Source organism: Diabrotica virgifera, chromosome 1, assembly GCF_917563875.1.
Source record: "Diabrotica virgifera virgifera chromosome 1, PGI_DIABVI_V3a".
NCBI lineage: Eukaryota > Metazoa > Arthropoda > Insecta > Coleoptera > Chrysomelidae > Diabrotica > Diabrotica virgifera.
Genome location: NC_065443.1, coordinates 271,613,735 through 271,634,390, shown reverse-complemented (window position 1 = coordinate 271,634,390; position 20,656 = coordinate 271,613,735). Strand labels below are relative to the sequence as shown.

General features: G+C 32.2%; 1 protein-coding gene across 1 annotated transcript; it reads left to right on the top strand.

The window, feature by feature from the left end:
* The first annotated feature begins 970 nt into the window (after window positions 1-970).
* On the top strand, window positions 971-20,368 carry LOC114335560 (procathepsin L). The gene is made up of 4 exons (XM_028285805.2): window positions 971-1,345; window positions 3,527-3,856; window positions 5,411-5,762; window positions 20,039-20,368. The coding sequence occupies exons 1-4, from the start codon at window positions 1,265-1,267 to the stop codon at window positions 20,242-20,244; spliced, it is 969 nt and encodes a 322-aa protein (XP_028141606.1). The 5' UTR covers window positions 971-1,264; the 3' UTR covers window positions 20,245-20,368.
* The last annotated feature ends 288 nt before the right edge of the window (window positions 20,369-20,656 follow it).

Here is a 20,656-nt window from a genome sequence, read left to right as displayed (position 1 = left end):
TAAATTTTGAAAAATTTTTGGACCATAAATTTTAATGCTATTGACTCGTTTGGGAGCTTATTTGATAGATATTTCTAAGTACTTTGACAAATGTTTAATAAGTTTATGTTATAAAATGCATCATTTTCCTGTTATTTAAACTTGAATACTTAGATTTGGTTACTTGAATACAAAAAAAATATACAATTATTTACCTATAAATAACTTTAACTTCATTAGAAGGTTTTTCAAGTAAGGAGTTTATTTCGTTTTTTATAAGCTGCTTCAAATTTGGTGGTAATACCTTTTTGTAAAAACTTATAGTTTTTAATGTGAAAAATCGGTTAAAAACATGCATTTTCCTCACGAAAAATTAAAATCCTTGATCTTTAATAACTCAAAAAGTTTTGATTTTTCCTAATAACTTTATATAACAAATTTTGCTTAGAATTTATCCCTCTATCGAATTGTGGGGTTATTCTTAATAAAATAATTTTCACCTCCGAGAAGGGGTGGCATTCACCCTAGGAAAGAAGCGCAAGTTCGACACCATGTCACCTTTGTTCCTTGAGACATTTTCTAACCACTCACCAATTTTCATGCAAATCTATGGAGGTTCAACGAAATCGGAGGTAATAGCTCATATCCACCTTCAGTAACTGCACTAAAAGGCAATCTACAATTTTAGGATTCATATGCGTTTAAGTTTATTTGATATATGTACTATAGTTATTACGCATATAAATCCTAAAATTGTAGATTGCCTTTATAAATCAGTTTTAATTTAATCTCTCTAATATTCGATTATAAATTATTTTTGATAAAATTGGCATCGCTGCGCTAAAAACTCTCATGATGGCTGCATTGACTATGTTCCTTATACTGTAAAGTCAAGGCGGGACGGACTTTATATTGAAGGTATACTTAAAAATATCTAACAAATTTTTTAATTTTATCTGTATTTACGGATACATTTACAAAATTATTTACAAATAACACAACATATTTCCACATTTATCTCTTAAAATCTGCAAAAAAACAAAAACAATATACTACATAAGTGCACTAGGGATTTTACTTTATACAAATCATTATAGTTGCGAAAATTATTATTGGTATTGATTGAAAAACATGTTTTTGCAAAATTTTTTTACTAAGTAGACATATAAAAAGTCAATTCTCTAAACCAGCTGGTAAAACGTTTTCAATTTTACACTAAAACGTTCTCCCGTCTTCAAACATTTTTAAGCTATAATCTATTACAACTATTTTGAAGTTTTAAAATATGAAGATTCTTGTTATTATTTTTCTGGCAGTTGTTGCTGCTCAGGCACTAAGTGATCAAGAAGAATGGGCACAGTTTAAGGTAATACCAGAGTAATAATATATTGCCAGAGTAAGAATATTATTGCTCGCATGACACTACTTATATTGTAATCACAACCAACATTTTATTTTAATTGTTCGTTCTAAATTTTTATTTTGGTCAGTTTAATTTAATTTTATTTTTTTTTTCTTTCGAAATCTTTTTTATAATTTTTTAAATGTTCAGTTTCATTATTTTTTGAGTATATCATTGTTGCTATTATTTTAGTCATTATTTAAACATTCTACATGTTCCGATTTCCGATCTCCAGCCATAACTATCATTGCCTCATTGCCGACATTTTCATCCAAGTACTGATGCCTCAAATATTTGTGTCCTTGTCTTCATAAACCTACGCATTATCCACGTTTTCCTCTTCGGCCTGGTTTCCATTATATAATTTATTTGAGAAGTCTTATATCGTGCATTTTTTGTACAATATCAAGCCAGATTAAGTCATTTGTAACTTTCTTTTATTTTGGACGCATTATTGGAGTGTTCTCCTAGCGGCGTGGCTTGGTACTAGTGTATCTCGGTTAACAGATTTCTTGGACGTGGTCGAAATTATTTTTCACTCATTTCATCGTTCCCCGTTAGAGGACAGTCTAACCATACTCCGGTGCAAATATTTTAATATTTGCACTTCCTCTTCGTTTCGTTATGGTTCAATTCAGTCTTCTTGTAAAAAACTCACACATGAAGTAAAAACAACTTCTATGTAACTGGTATATTTATTAAAAATTTTAAAAATCCTAATGGATTGAAAAAATGTGTCCAATTCAGAACGTTTTCGGACCTATCAGTCCATCATCAGTGAATCTAAAATAGAATAAGTAATCCCACTAATAAAATTGGAAGATAGTTGAAATTTTAAAAGTTAAAAAATGTGGTTATGATTACTTACTCGAATACTGCATTCTTTAGTAGTTTTCTATTTGCTTGGTATACCCCGTTTGTCGCAGTTATTCTTTCTTCGATCTCCGTTTTTCTTTCCCCTTTGTTGTTCATCATAACGCCCAGGTATTTAAATTTCTGTACTTCCTCGAATTTTTTATTTCCTCTCATTATCTCTCCGTTTTGTTCTGCTTCTCCGAGTCTCATTAATTTTGTTTTCTTTTCATTAATTCTTAGTCCCATCTTCTTTCCCTCTTCTTCAATCTCCATTAATAATTTTTTTCATGATTTTTCGTGTTTTTGTTACTATCGCTATATCATCTGCATAGGTTTCCCTTGTGGATCTTTCTTAACACAAAATCTACTGCCCGGTTAAATAGTGTTGCTGACAGTGAGTCACCTTGTCTCACTCCTTTATTTATTTTGAACTCTTCTGTTTCCCTCTTTTGTGTTAGAATACTGATTTTTGATTTGTTTATTGACATTTTTTTAGATTTCTTAATTTTATACTTACTCCTTGATATTTTAGGGCTTTCATTATTTCCTTTCTCTTTATTGAGTAAAAGGCTTGTTCAAAATCTATAAATAATGTCTATAAATAAAATTATAAATAATTTTTATTTCATGTTGATGTTTGTGTGCTTTTTCCATGATTTGTTTAATGGTATGTATTGCATCTGTTGATGATCTGCCTTTTACGGAGTCGCATTGGTATTGTCCTAAAATATTTTTTGTTTTATCCGTTAACCTCTTTTGTATTATTGACGATAATATTTTATAGGCAACGTTTGATAGTGCAACTCATGCTGGTCGCCTTTTTTATGTATCGGTATAATCTGTCCAATTTCTCACTCATTTGGCATTGTGCTCTCTTTCCATATATTTTTTAATAAATTCATGTATTTTTTCATGCAATATGACCCCTCCGTATTTTATTAGTTCTAGATTTATTCCGTCCTTCCCAGATGCCTTTCCATTATTCCCTTTCATTATAATGTTTTTTACTTCTTCTAATGTTGGTTCCTGTGTGATCGTTTCTTCTTCGTCGTCTTCTATTTTCTATAACTGGTTCAATTAGTAATTTTTTAAAGTGACTTGTCCATATTTCTTTATATTCTTTCACTTTCTCTACAATTTCTCATCCACGATTCGTAAACCCCACGTTAATAGTATAAGTTGATCCTTTATGCCTAATTGTTAGATCTATCTGTTTTCTGTTTATTTAAGAAGGTATTCTGCAATTCGTAATTGTTTTTATAATATTTTTATATCTTTATATTCTTTTAGGTGCAACACAAGAAAAATTATGTAAACTATGTGGAAGAACAGAAGCGTTTTGAAATTTTTCAAGTAAATCTCAGAAAAATAGAACACCACAATGAAAAATACAACAAGGGACTATCTACTTACGAAATGGGGGTGACCAAGTTTGCAGACTTAACTGACAATGAGTTTATGAGCTCTTTAACACTGTTTAGTGAACCTATACCAGACAGTATCGTTCACACATTACCTCAAGTATCAGATCTACCATCTGAGTTTGACTGGAGGCAAAAGGGAGCGGTTACCGAAGTCAAAGATCAAGGAACTTGTGGATCATGTTGGTCGTTTAGTACAGTATGTATTTTAACTGTTAATATTAAATTTATCAATAATTTTTTTAAGCAACGAGACATATAAAAAACAGGGAACTAAAAGGTTTCTGACGCTGGTCACAAATAGACAGATTGCTCATGTCTATCCAATTATCGTCGGTTTTCCTTATCTATTGTAGAACGATCGGATTCAGGTGTAACCAGAATTTGATTCCAGCGTTCTGGAAATCTGTAATTTCTCCGATTCTATAGATTTCTCGTTACATTTAATAGATGTCGCAATTGTCCTTTTAAAAATTATTTCTTCTTAGTTTGCTAATATCACAGTTATGTTTGGATTCGAGTTAGAGCACATCACGGGCTGTTGTAAGGATTCCAAAAGGATAAAACGTACATAAACAGATCATGGTGGTCTCTGTAATTAAACTAAATCTTAAACTGTCTTTTATTACCTTCGTTTTACTCAAAAATTGGGTACTAGGAATCATCATTTGTTGAGTCTTTACCCAGATCAACTGACATGTTGAAGAACGCACATTGAATATATCCCGTGCATATCCATTTATCATCCATTTTCCTTGTAAAATGTAGAATTACTGGAAGTGTAAACAGAATTTGTTAGGTACCGAAGTAAGAAATCTTTTAGTTCCCTAACCAGAATTTGATCCAAGCATAAGAAATCTTTTAGTTCTCCGATTCTTTAGACTTCTCTTTTGACTTCTCTACCAGACTGAAAACAATGGGAACCTTCTCTGGTAACACCTCCGAGGCTTCTACAATTTGCAAGCCATAACGGATGCTGAGACTAAGGAAGATGAGGAAATTTTACCATTTATAATTCACGTCGCATCTGCTCAGCGCGGTGAAGTTCCAACGAGAATGGTTCTCTTCGTACTCCGATCGGAGTAAATGTAAATCAAAAATGAATAACCATTTTCAATTTCGTTGCAATACCAAACTACAGCCGAATGATTATTCCAGTTCAATCAGAGAGTGTAGCAAGCACCTCTACCGGTTTCGAAACTTATTAGTCTCTCATCAGGAGGCACATATGCTGCTCTCTCTGACCCAACTAGGACAAACACCGGCGTGCAGTCACGGATTGCAACGAACGATATGGCAGGGATGCCGTAGCGGCAACTGCTACCAAAAAACTAAGTTTTCAATCTAACAGCACATAAATCAACATCCAAAAATGTTATTCTACATCCTACTAGACTAAAAACAATGAGAACCTTCTCTGGTAACACCTCCGAGGCTTCTACAATTTGCAAGCCATAACGGATGCTGAGACTAAGGGAGATGAGGGAATTTTACAATTTATAATTCACGTCCCATCTGCTCAGCGCGGTAAAGCTCCAACGAGAATGGTTCCCTTCGTACTCCAATCGGAGTAAATGTAAATCAAAAATGAATAACCATTTTTAATTTATTTCTGATTAATTTGCTTACATGACAGTTATATTTCGGAATGTTCTGAGGAATCCAAAACAACCAAAAGTACGTAAACAGATGGTGATAATCTCTGAAATAAAATTAAATCTTAAACTGCCTTTTATTACTTTTTTTTTTCTAGACTGGAACGGTGGAAGGAGCTTATTTCCTGAAAACGGGAAATTTGATCTCTCTAAGCGAACAAAATTTGGTAGATTGTGCAAGCGACTTATGTAATGGATGCAGTGGAGGCTGGATGTATAAAGCGCTTGAATATATCAGAAAAGCTGGAGGAATCATGTCTGAAAAGGACTATCCATATGAAGGAGTTGATGATCAATGCAGATTTAATGTTTCGAATGTAGCTGCTAAAATCAGCGGCTTTACGTATATCAAGAAAGGTGATGAAGATGATCTTAAAAATGCAGTTTATGTGAAAGGTCCAGTATCTGTAGCTATTATGGTTACTCCCAACTTTAGTCGATACAAATCAGGTACTAATGTAATTGGTTATTTGCTGTTTTAATTTGTTTGGTACACTCATGTACAAAAGTATGGAATATTTTAAAATGATCATGTGAAGCGAAATTTTTTGTGCTGCAATCGTACCCTACCAGTGTCATAAGAATAGGATTTCTTAGGTGTTTTATAGTATCATAAATGCTCGATTGGATTTAGATGTGATATTGGGCCAATATGATGTTTTAAATTGAATATCAACAAGATAAGTATGCACTACGCTAGCGACATGGGGACGTGCGTTATCATGCTTCAGCACGATTCTGTAATATTCAATGTGGCTGGCAAATGGAATAATACCTTCTTCTAATATGTTTTCAATGTACATGTCAGCTGTCATACGCCCGATTCTATCTATCTAATCAGCCCTAAACATCCATACTTGGATATAGGCCTCCTCTTCCTTCTTCGATGCCTCTATATCTTGGGCAATTTACATCCAATTTGACCCAGTGTGTTTCTTCAGGTCATCCGACCATCGCATCTGTGGCCCTCCCCTTTTTCGTTTGTGGTTCCATGGTCTCCAAGGTACAATCATCTTAGTCCATCTTTCATCCTTCTGCCGTAGGGTGTGTCCGGCGAACTTCCATTTAAGCTTTGCTACTTGGGTAGAGACATCTTTCACTTTTGTTTTGTTACGGATCCATTCGTTTCTTTTCCTGTCTGATAGTTTAATGTTCAGCATTTTTCTTTCCACGGATCTTTCTGTCTTTGCTATTTTTCCATATTTTCTTTTGTAAACGTCCATGCCTGAGAGCCGTATATTAAAACAGGGAGTATACATTGATTGAATACTCTTGTTTTTAGGTATTGCGGGTATTTTCGGTTCTTTAGAATATAAGATAGTTTTCCGAATGATGCCCAGGCCAATCTTATTCTTCCCTTTATTTCTTCGGTTTGATTTTCTTTATTTAATCTAGTGATTTTTCTTAGATATATATACTCTTTTACTTGTTCTACTCTTGTTTGTGCCACTGTAATTATTAGTTCTTCTTGTTGATTGGTCATGTTTTTTGTTTTACTATAATTCATCTTCAGTCCTATCTTTGTCGATTCTCTATCTAGTTCTTCCATCATTCTTTGCAATTCTTCACTTCTTTCTGTTATTAATACAATATCATCAGCATATCCTAAGTGATTCAGATATTGCCCGTTTATGTTTATACCCAAGCCATCCCAGTGTATTTGTTTGAACAGATCTTCTAGCGCTTGGTTGAATAGCTTGGGCGACTCCTTGTCTTAGTCCTCGGTTTATTTTAATAGGCTCCGTTTGTTTCATTAGCTTAATAGTTGTTGTTGCCTTATCATATATATTTGTAATTAAGTCAATATATCTGTAGATCTGCTCTTTTGTAGGGAATTCTTTACTGCCCAGTGATCCACACTATCAAATGCTTTTTCGAAGTCAATAAATGTCATGTATAGCGGGATATGATATTCGTTAGCTTTTTCGATTAATATCTTCATCGTTAAAAGGCGGTCACTTGTACTGAAGCTCTTTCTAAATCCGGCTTGTTCTCTTGCCTGGTATCCATCTAATTTAGTTGTTAACCTGTTTGTTAATATTTTGGTTAGTAGTTTGTACATCACATTTAGTAAAGTTATGGGTCTGTAATTCTTTAGATCCTTTTTATCTCCTTTCTTAAATAGTAACAATGTTACTGCTTCGTTCCAAGTGTTGGGTATTTGTTTTGTCATTAATATTTTATTCATAAGTATGTACAAAACTTCTCTAGTTGTTTTCCCACCATTTTTTAGCACTTCTACAGTTATTCAGTCTTTTCCTGGCAATTTACTATTCTTCATCTCCTTAAGTGCTCTCTTTATCTCATTCTTACTGATTTCTGGTTGTAAGTCGGAATTGACATTTTTTATTTTTATTTGTATTTGCTTAAGGGTTTCTTGTGTTGGTTTCTGTTTTGTATTGTAGAGGTTTTTATAATATTCTTGTGTTATCTGTATAACTTCTTCCATATTATTGGTCTCTATACCTTCTTTGTTCTTTATAATATTTATCTGTATGGTTACAAGCTGTGGTTTTAAGCAGTTCAAATTTTTATTTTGTTCAATGGTTTTTTCAATTTTTTTTCATGTACTCTCCTTTGACTTTCCTTGATATTCCTTCTGATAGCTTTGTTTACCTCTTTGTAATCTACTGTGTTTCTCTCATCTTGTTCTATTAATGTTTTTCTTTTGCTCACAAGGTTTTTTGTTTCCTGGTATATGTAGTTTTCCTTTTTTATTCCTGTTTGTACTACCTCTTTTTTCGCCTTTGCTAATGTGTCGGTTAATAGCTGATTTATTTCATCGATATTTTTGTTTTTCAAATCTCTAGTGACGATAACTTTCCCTTATTTTTTGTTTATATTCCTCTTTTGCTTTCTCAAGTTTTCCCATATCTAGTTTCGATCTATTTTCAATTTTCTTTTTCGTTTCGAATTAGCTATTAATGCTGAGTTTGGCTCTGACAAGTCTATGGTCAAAAAAAAAAAAAAAAAACTTCAAACTGATAGTACGAAGTAAAATCTACTCTTAGTAAAAATTAACATTTTTAGCTCAAAAAGTATTATTTAAACTTTCATACGAGTTGAAAAAGTAACAGTTTTTGTCAGTGAATAAAATTGTATACCTATTTATATAGGTAAACTTTAAAATTTTAGTGAAAAGTCAATTAAGAAGACAAGTGTATTCTGACAACTAATAAATATCGGTCCCCGATGGGGGACAAAACTACACAACCGACGTCTTTTGTGACGACAGATGCTGATATGGATAACAGTATTTTAATTTCAAGTGTTACTAGTAATAATCCAAGTGATAGTAACCTCCAGAAAACAAAGCAGTTGGAACCGAAAACTTTCAATATTCTTTCAGATAAGTACAATGTACAAAATATTTGGGTATACATAGAAAGCACTGAAAATAATGTAGGAAAATTGCATGCAATGACAGTTGCCCATATCCTTTTTAAAAAATTTAAACTTAATAACATTTTGGAAATTAAGAGTATAGGCCGAAACCGGATTAAGGTTTTATTAAAATCATTATTAGAAGCAAATAATTTAGTTAAACATCCCCTCCTAAAGTCAGAAAATTTAAAAGCATTTATTCCAAATCACTTACTTGAAATTAAAGGGTTAGTAAGAGATGTTGATACTCGTTACGATATCAACTATCTTATGGAAAATATAGAATCACACTCACGCGTCACTAATATCTACAGATTAAATAGAAAAGTCCAAAAAGAAGACAGAACAGTTGAATTTGTACCAAAAAAAACTATTGTTGTTACTCTTGAGGGGAATATTTTACCTGATCGAGTAGCTTTTAATAGAGTCTTTTTTCCTGTCGAACAATTTGTAGGAAGAGTGACCCAATGCTTCAAATGTTTTAAATTTGGGCATGTATCTAAGCAGTGTAACAGTACTGAAGAAAAGTGTATCAATTGTGGAGAAATTAAAGACGATAAACATAATTGTGATAAAAATTTAACTTTTTGTATACACTGTAAAAGCAAAGATCATGTCTCTATCTCAAAAAAGTGTCCCTCTTACGATAATCAAAAAAAAATTAAAAATATAATGATACAGCAAAAAACCTCCTTTAAAGAAGCTAAAGAAATTTCTGAAAACTCCTTATCCAGTCTAGTAAATCACAACTCTTTTTCACCGCTAACAAATTATGACCAAAATTTTCCTGTTCTTCCTAACAACCATCGTATGTCATTATCACAACCTAATCAAATTCCTAAAAATACCAATTGCAATCAAAATAATTTCCTTTCCCAACCCAATCCTGTAAGCTTTAGTCCTCCAATGAAAAAGAAGAGAAAATCAAACTCTCCCACTATCCAGTCACCTATCCATGAACCATTATTTCCATTCTCCTTTGGACCTTCACAACCTTTGCCGATAAATTCAAATAAACCAAACTACGCTTGTTTGGAAACCAAGAAGAGTAGTATAGCTAGCAACCTATCCATTTTTATCGTGGATTTTTTAAATAAAATTCTTTCAAGTAACAATAGACAACCTATTGATATTAAATTAATTACAAGTAGCATAGAACAGGTATTGGAGGATACTTTGAAAAACCAATAAAATGCCCAAAACACGCAATTTAAATATAATGCAATGGAATGCACGTTCTGCTATAGCTAACAAAAATAGTCTGGTACAATTTCTTTATGATAAAAATATTGACATTGCTATTATAAGTGAAACTTGGTTCAAAAGAAATCAAAAATATAGTTTTAGTGGTTACAATATAGTCCGCAATGACAGAAACGATGGCTACGCTGGTGTGGCAATTTTGGTACACAAATCTCGTCGTTTTGTTGAACATAAAATCAATATAAATTACAATGAAAATATTTTAGTGTGTGCTATCCAAGTTAAATATGGAACTTTATTGTTAAATTTTTTATCTGTTTATAAACCTCCAAAAATACAAACAAAATATGACGATTGGACTAAAATTTTTGAACAATTTGAGGGTCCTTTAATTATAGGTGGTGACTTTAATGCACACCACTCTATATGGGGTTGTCGTAATAATGATACCATAGGGTCACAACTTATAAATGTCGCAGATGATTTAAATTTAACAATTTTAAATAATGGCGAACCTACAATTTTGAGACGTCCTGATCAACAAGATTCGGCTGTCGATGTAACTTTTTGTTCACCTGAATTGGTTAACAAGACATCTTGGAATGTCATTCCTGACACTCTAGGATCAAATCACTATGTCATATCTATAGAACTTCTTTTTGCAATTAATGAAAATGAAATATCTCCTAAAAATAAATGGAATATTAAAAAAGCCAATTGGGCGTTATATTCCTCTACTATTCAAAATTTACACGATACAAACAATTTTCACTCGGATAATCTAATTGATAAGTACTCCTTCTTCATAAATAATATAAATACGGCTGCGGGAGTAGCTATACCCCAATATAAACCTTATAAATGTAAAAGGCACCCACCTCCTTGGTGGAATATTGATTGTGACAATATTATCAAACAACGAAAATTGGCTCTAATAAATTACAAGAAAAAAAGTAATTTTGAAAATTATGTTCAATATCAGGAGATTGCAGCTAGAACCAAAAAAACATTAAAAAGTATAGCCAAAAAGCATTGGATTGAATGGGTCTCTTCGCTCAATAAAAATACATCCGCTACAACTCTTTGGAATCAAGCTAAAAAACTTTACAGAAAACCGCTATCAAACATAAAATCTTTAGATCAGAAATGGATGGATGACTTTCTTATTAAAGTTGCACCCCCAACTGCGAACCCTCAAATAATTCCCAGCTCCATAGCATCAACCCCAGCTGATAAAAATCATTTTCTCTTAAAACCTTTTACTTACAATGAACTAATTTTCGCTATAAATAATCGTAAAGATAATAGTCCAGGATACGATCATATCAAATACTCCATGCTTTTAAACCTTCCAGAAGTAGCAAAACATTTTCTATTGGACCTTTTTAATCGTATAGTTCAAGACAATTCTGACGTAAATATTTTTAAAGACATAATTGTTATTCCGATTCTAAAGCCTACAAAAGATCCAAATTCAGCCGAATCTTATCGACCCATTTCTCTTTTTTCGTGTGTATTTAAAACTTTGGAACGTATGTTAAAAAACAGACTAGAATGGTGGGTCCATACTAAAAAGTTACTACCAAACAATCAATTTGGATACAGACGAGGATGTGGAGCTTTAGATGCTTTAGCTACACTTGTAGCGGACATACAGGGTAATTTTTCTAGAAATAATTATTTGCCTACTTTATCACTAGATATAGAAGGCGCTTATGACAGTGTGTGTTTACCTCGATTAAAAGACAAAATGATCAATCAGTTTCAAATACCCATAAAACTAGCACAAACTATTCTTAATTTCTACACTGATAGACGCCTATACGTTAGAAACCATAAAAATGAACTTCTTGGACCACGTTATAATAGTTGGGGATTACCTCAGGGATCAGTCTTAAGCCCTTTTCTTTTTAATTTGTATACGGCTGATTTTCATAGCCTTAATGCACCAAGTATTACTTACAAAACAATCCAATATGCGGATGACTTCCTCATATATACAGAAAGGACAAAATATGAACCCTCCCTTACAATCTTAAGAAAATTACATGAATATTTCTCAAAATGGTTTTGTGAAAATGGTTTTAATTTATCCACTAGTAAATCTAATGTGTGTATTTTTTCACAACATAATATTCCTAACACAAATACTATTTTATTAAATGGCCAAACTTTAAATTTCTGCAAGTCAATAAAGTATCTAGGCATGTTTCTAGATCAAAAGCTAACTTGGAAATTACACATCGAGTATATGCTTGACAAAAGCAATAAAGGTCTAAACTTTTTAAAATCCATTTCTAAAACTTGGTGGGGAGCTGATGTAGAAACAGCTTTACTATTTTACAAATCTTACATCAGATCTATTCTGGACTATGGATGTATACTTTATGGATCAGCAAGTAAACAAATTTTAAATAAAATTGATGTATTTCAACGTACTGTTCTACGTATCTGTATGGGAGCAATGAAGTCTACTCCAATAGCACCATTGCATGTTGAAGCTTTAGAACCTCCCTTGAATTTTAGAAGAGATTATCTGAGTGAAAAATTTGTTGTGAAAATTGCATGTATCAATAATTCATTATATTCTAACATAAGCTCACTAAACACAGATGATCTAACAAACAGTTACTGGACTCATAAAAATACACCAACCCTGTGTACAGCCTTTAGAACCATGTGCAACAATAAGTATATCAACAATATCAACAACCTTGATACTAACGACTATTTCGCATTTTTTTATGAACCTGATATACGTATACCTACATATTATAATAGTTCATTATTAGATTCATGCATCTTGAATTCCTGTATAGACAAATGGCCCAAAGCAACTGTAATCTATACAGATGCATCCAAAACATCGGAAGGGACCGGATGTGCTTTCTACATTCCATCTAAGTCAACAGAAAAAATGTTCAAATTACCTTCTAATTGCTCAATTTTTAGTGCAGAAGCAATTGCAATTCTTGAATCCTTGATATATTTCGATAGTTTAAACAATAATTCAGTGTTAATAATATCCGATTCATTGTCAGTTTTATTATCTCTCAAAAATTCAAAATTACCCAATTATAATTCTAATCCTTTCATTTACCAAATTAAGAACATGCTTGTCAAGCTTAAAAATAAAAATAAATCTACTAATTTTATTTGGGTAAAAGCTCATGTTGGTATAAAATATAATGAGCATGTTGATTCTTTAGCTAAAGCTGCAATAACCTCTTCAGCTGAAATTGTACCAGAGGAGAGAATTTGTATTCCTGACACTTTTTGTATCTCTAAAAGAAATCAAATAGATCGTTGTAAAACTTATTGGCAAACTTTTTGTAACCACTCAACAACACAATATATTTATATACAACCACAAATTCCAAATTCGAGATGGTTTAAGAAATTTAGTAACATCCGTAAATATATAACAACCTTAATAAGATTGAGATTTGGTCATGCTTGTTATCCTACTCATCTTGCTAAAATCAAAATTTACAATTCAGACTTATGTGAAACATGTCAAGAACAAGGAGATCTTAATCATATCTTTTTTAACTGTTCCAAATATATTCAGCATACAGGAACTCTTTTAAGCAGCTTGCAAACGCTGCAAATATTTCCTCCGTACCAAATAAATAACCTATTGGCTACTAATGACAAAAGAGTATATGATTGTCTAATCAAATTTATACATAGTACAAATGTATGTCTGTAATCAATTTTAGCCAATTTCGTTAACCTTTTTTTTACCCAATTGTTTATTTTCCCTCCTTTTCCCTATTTATAGTAATGTCTTTTAGTAATTTTTAAGAGGTTTTTTTTTTCTTTTGACAATTTTGATCTGTTTGCAATAGTAGGTATAGATAGACACTTTTTTATTTAGTATTAAGTAAATTAGAATAATATGTTTTTCTTTTTAATAATTTGTATTAGGTTTAATAGTTTTTTTTTGTATTAGTATTAATTATTATCAAGTTGTATCTGGCTAAATAGCTAAGTGCTAAAGTCACAAATAAAAAAAAAAAAAAAAAAAAAAAAAGTCTATGGTCATTAACGATACGACCGATTACCTCCCCGCAATGGTATGTCGTTTCCAAGCAATGCTGCTCCTTAGCACTAAGTTACCAAAACTAACGCCTTACAACTAGCATACCGTTCGTTATTATGGAAGCGAGATTGACGAAACTTTGATTGACGATATGTCAGCTGTAACCTCATATAGAGCGTTAGTTTAGGTTGTGGCTGCATCTAGTGATATAAAAATTTATTTATTGAAACGAACATGGGGAGATGTTTGAGTGAGTGACAGTTGACATATAAGTGAAATCATTTTAGAAGCTCATGTTTTGCTATTTGCCAGCAATATTCGATAAGAGAGATTCACGTTAATGCTCGATAACAAACGTCCTCATGTCGCTAGAATAGTGAATACTTACCTTGATGAGATTCAATTTCTTCTTCTTCTTTTTTGTTTTTGGTTTCGCTGCAAGGTGACTATGTTCTTGTAAGGAAGCTTTTGATGAGGTGTGATGATTATAATTAAATGAGATTAATTGGGTCAGGTTAAGTATGATTAAAAATTAAAACAAAGATTAAATGAAAAATAGCAACATAATATAACACGGATACATATAAACAGTTGAGTCTTGCAATTTGTAAGCTTATTTTGTTAATTGCTAGAAAACGCATTGCAGTTTATAAGCTTATTTGGTTAATTGCAAGAAAACGCATAATTACATTGACTGATTCTTCCGTTAAGGAATTTAGAATATTGTATATAGAGAGCGGTGTTTTGAAGCTCATGGAAATAAATTTTGTGTATATATCAAAATTAGGAATCACATTAATCGGGCATTCAAAAAAGATGTGGTTTAGATCCTCGAGACGACCACATCCACAAAAAGGATTATCTTTTATATTCATTTTATACAGATGTTGTTTTGTTAAACAATGGCATGTGCGCATTCTAATGATGGTGGTAATGTGTCTTCTATTTCTATATGGAAAATTTGAATACCAAGGTTTTGTAGGAAAGAAGTCTTGAATTGTTTTGTATTGCGAAGTCTTCTTCTGGACTAAAGATTTCCATTTTTCTTGGTACTCTTTTGTAATTTTTCCTCTGATGACTGATAGGGCATCCTGGGAATTCAGTTGTACTTCCATGGGTACATTCAGGTCTCTTCCTATTTTTGCCAGTATGTCAGCCTGGGTGTTACCAAATATATTAGAGTGTCCAGGTATCCAGGAAGGAGAATTTTGGTACCATTCTCATTGGCTGAAGATATAAGTTTCTTTGTTTTTAGGGCCCTTATATCTGCTGAAGCAGATATGTTACATGTTTTAATATTGGTTATTGCATTGAGCGAATCAGAAAATATTATAGCTTTCTTTAGATGTTTTGTAGTTGCGACTTCCACCGCTTGATGTATTGCTATACTCTCTGCTTTGCTTATGCTTAGAGCTCCAAGAAGTCTTGAGGAGAAATTATATTCAATACTCGGGATGCATATCCCAAAACCTACCCTTTCTTTGTTTTTTGAGGCATCAGTATATATAAAGGTATGGTCTTTCCCATATTGTTCAGTAGTCATAAGGAATTTTTCTTTAATCATCGGGTCATATTTTTTGATATTACAATTTAGAATTGGAAGTGGATTCATTAGTGTATCATAGTCTAATTCATAGCATGGAAAATTTGGGCTTTTGTATATTTTTTTAAAATATGGAAAAAAATATTCTAATGCTGAAACCAAGTATGGTACATTATTCGTTGTATAAAAATTAGGTTTGTTTATAATTCTTTTACGTATTTCAATTAGGAGTAATATTATGGGATGATTCTCAATAATGATGATTTTACTTAAAAATTTAGAGGCTAACAATAATCTTCTATGTTCTAGGTCCATTTGGGCAGACTCTGCCAAGATTGCCAAATTTGGTGTAGACTTCATGCACCCCAAACATATCTTAAGTCCATCAAAAAATACTGCATTGAGTTTGTTGTTGCATTTTTAAAAATTTTTTTTTAAAAATTGAGATTCAATTTAAAAAATTATGTTGCCCGCCATACGTCCCATGTCAGATTTAAATCTTTTTCTTCTTCTTTTTGTATAGACATGGCTTTATCTGTTGTTTTAATGTGCATCTAGTAAGTTGTCGCTCCATCGTTTTCGTGGTCTTCCCACTGGTCGTCTTCTTATTGGAGAACCGTCTCTCCCTGTCCTGACTATTATATTTGTTGTCATTCGGCTTATGTGGTCATTTCATTCTATTCTTCTGTTTCTTACCCAGTTTTTAATGTTATCCACCTTGCATCTACGTCATATATCTGTACTTCTAGATCTGTCCCATAGAGTCTTACCATCGATTTTTCGAAGGGTTTTCACCTCCGCTGTTTCGAGCAATTTTTTTGCCACCTCTGTGTCGGGTCTGATAACTCTTTTGTAAATTCTGCCTTTCATTTCTTTTCCGATATTTTTATTTCTCCATATTGTGAAATTCAGGCAACCAGCGGCTCTGTTTGCTCTATTCACTTGATCTTCCACTTCTGTTTCGAGCCTTCCGTAGATAGATATTGTGATGCCCAGGTATTTAGACTCCATCACTTGTTCTATTATCTGACCTTCCAGCTCCAATTTACATCTTATTGGATCTGGTGTTATAGACATGCATTTTGTCTTTTCTGAGGAAATTAACATGTTAAATTTTCTGGCGGTTATGTTGAATTGGTGCAGCATACGTTGTAAATAATCTTCACTTTGAGAGATTAGTATTGCATCGTCCGCACAGCAGATTATTTTAAGTTGTTTTTAGCAGATTTATAAGATTTAAATCTGATCGGTTATATATATGACACTTTAAAACACCGCATTTGAAAAAGCCGTCCTGTTCCTCTGACGCTTCACGATTTTAATATTAACCTTCGAGTTCGAATGACATATTTTTATGTCTCTCTTGTCCTACTTTATGGAGTAGAAACGTGGACTCTAACTCTGCCGTGCTTAGCGAAAACGCCGTATCTGCAAAAATCTGAAAAAATTAGATTTATACATTTTTCTAACCCAAATGTGCATATCTATCTTATTTGCTAACTAAAAATGACGTAAGTTAAGCCAAAATACATTAAACACAACGCATTTTATGCCGTATCTGCAAAAATGTTCATGGATACTTAGAATAAATGCGTCATCTGAAAAATACTTAGAAAAAACGCCGTATTTAAAGGTCACTTGCCGCGTTTATCCTAAGCAGGCACTAGATGCGGCGTTCTGCCTAAGCATTTGACAGATTTTTACAGCATGTGTAAAATTTTTAATAAGGTTAGTTTGTTGCCATTTTTCAACGTGAACGGTTGTTTGATATAATTTTTTAAATATGTCAAATAGAAAATAGAACAAAGTTAATACTGCAGAAGGCTATTTTTTTTATCAATAGAAAATCTAAACACATATGTGTGAGTTGTTGGTGATCAAGAAATAATGTGAGATATAACGGAGTTTCCTATGTGTATGAATATTGTTGTTGATGCGACATTGTATTATTACGTTACATCAGGCATTTTAAACAGTGCAAATTTTATAAAGTTTGTTCGAAATAGGAATTTTGGTACGAAGTATTTTGATCGCCGTACGTCGTAGAATTTTCAAATAAAAAATGTGTTATAAAAGTACATAGTTAAATCAATGTATAATAATTAATAATTAAAAATAAACTTGATCGTTAATGTTAATCGTTTCTGGAATGTTTTTAATTTTAAAATTCAAGAAACGCCCCTTAGCGGCAAACTTATTAATTCCAAAATTATTTCCAACACTTTTTTATCCATTTTCATGATATACTTTTATAAAATATGTTTTTTATTCTCCTTTTTCATCGTTATATTGTATTTATTATACAGTAGACTCCCTCTATCACGAGAACTGAAATGGCAGACTAACTACCTCGTTATACGCGGATCTCGTTATATCAGACAACAATTATATTGTGCATACATACCTATATCGTTGTCTAAAATATTAACTTTCTATTATATGTATAGTGATGCCATTCGGAGCAATATAAGTCGCTAAATATTGTTTCTTGGACAATAAGGCTTCGCCATCATAAATTATACATTTTTTTACAATATTCAGTATCGGCCAATAAATAAATAGAACAGGAAGAACTTTATTATAGGTAGGCGTGGATTTTTATTAAAGCACTACCCTCGATATCTTTCAGTGGAGTCGGCCTCAACAGAAAACAGTGGAGGCATGTTGTCGAGTTGGCTAAAACCCACGAAGGGTTGTAACGCCACGGAGTATTAATTAAGTACTACCCTGGAGAACCGCACAGATGTTGGGAATTTATGTATACAGGTAGGTAGTTGGGCTATTTACTTATAGCCATTACAGCACTAAAAATAGATAAAGAATAATAAAGATACATATTTTACGATTTCATTTTTCCTCGTTATAGAAATGTTCAGTTCAATAGGAATTTTATGGGACATCTAGTGTACCTCGTTATAAGCGAAACCTCGTAATAACCGTGTTCGTTATAGAGAGAGCCTACTGTATTATAAAATAAGAAAATGCTTAGCGCAAACGCAGTACTGCATTCTTCCTAAAGAGGAAGAAGTTAATTTTTATGTAGTATACTTAGAAAGAACGCAGTAACAAGAGTTTTTAGAGTAAATAAAATATATTTCGCCAATCTTATGTATAAATATGAATTCTATGATATTTATTATGTATATAAAGTAGAAAACAAAAAAAAATTCTAAATAGTTTTCAACGGCTAGACATTTAAACAAAAACCGATTTTACTCAAATGCGATCTCTCTGCAGATACGGCGTTTTTCCTAAGGACGGCAGAACTGAGGCTATACTTAAACGCTTTACAGCATTTGAGATGTGGGTATACCGACGACTACTAAAAATCAGCTGGGTCGACAGAGTTAGAAATGAGCAAGTCCTTAGACGGCTGAACCAAACAACACAATTGGTTAATATAATAGAGACGCTAGCAATACTTATGGTCACATTATTAGACACCCGGAAAAATATGATCTTTTACATCAGATCATTCAAGAAAAGATCGAAGGTAAACGTGGTCCTGGTAGAAGAAGAACATCATGACTGAAAAATCTAAGGCAATGGTATGAAAAATCCACATCATTATTCACAGCTGCTGTCAATAAAGGCACGATAGCGAATATGGTAGCCAACATGATATCAAACGATCAATAACCGTCATGGAACTAGAAGAGAAGTTCCTATGATACTGGGAGGGCTAAGCATTGCAACACATAAAATTTCACTTCATATGCCATTGTTAGAGTCCGGATTTCTAAGCATAATGCTAATGGTAAATAATGTAAGCAGCACTATTTTCTTTTTAAACATAAACGAAATATACAAAAATACGCAATTTTTGCACCACTTTTGTATGCTTTTTTACTTTTTCAAAAATTGTTATGCCTTTTTTGAATCACCGTGCTTATTTCGTGCTTTTTTATATAATATTAAAATCATTTTTATCCAAATCTAATAAGAATAGAATAGAATAGAAATATGCTTTATTGTCACTAAAAATGTTTACAATTTTATAGACAAAGCTTACATACAGTCAAAAGAAAACATAATATCAATAACAAATAACAACTACAATTTACTAAAATTAGATAAATCGTCAATAGAATAGAATAGAAATATGCTTTATTGTCACTAAAAATGTTTACAATTTTATGGACAAAGCTTACATACAGTCAAAAGAAAACATAATATCAATAACAAATAACAACTACAATTTACTAAAATTAGATAAATCGCGTACATATTATGTACAGTATACAGTGCTAGTCAAAAGTCCGTACACCCCTCCCCCTCGTATATTTTGAACAGTTATACTTATAATAGTGAAATTTAGAGGGAGGAAATAAACGGACGTAGGCTTCTTAACTAGTCATGAGTGGTGACGTAATAGTGACAGGTGACTTTACAACGCCACTGGCTTTTGGATAATGACATGGGTTTTTTCATAAAATCGTGATGCTTTTTTGCGTTTCTTTATGTTTTTAAATCCGAGCTCTATCCATGATAATTACAAAATATTCCATATTTTATCTAATAGAGTACAAAAGCCAATAATATATTTTTTAGGAATATTTGACGATGACGCTTGTATTACCGATTATGTGAACCATGGGGTACTAGTTGTAGGCTACGGAACGCAGAATGGAAAAGATTATTGGATCGTAAAAAATTCTTGGGGAGATCAGTTTGGAAATAATGGATACATATGGATGACAAGAAATAAAAACAATCAGTGTAATATTGCTAGTTTTGCAACTTATCCAAATATTTAAATTTTTATTTGGATAATTTTTGCTAGTCTATGTAAAATTAGGTTTTTATTTAAAACGCAGAAACGTCAAGAGAAATTTGTTAAAACATTTTTTTTGATCAGATTATAATATAATTAAACAAAAACACTCAAAGTGTTTTATTTCAGTAAAGAAAAAAATAACTAAAAGTTGGTAGTTAAAAGAGTTAACATCCCTCTACAATATTCTTGTGAAATTTATACAAAAAAAATATTTGCGTTACACGTCACGACATATTAATTTTTGAGGATGATAATCTGTCTGATATTGGTAAAATGTCATTCTACTATCGAGAACCAGAGAAAACTAATTTGAATTTTGAAACAGTGTAATATTTACTTCAAAAACTAATTACATTTGGCAAGCTGTCCCATCACAGCATCGCAGAATCCGC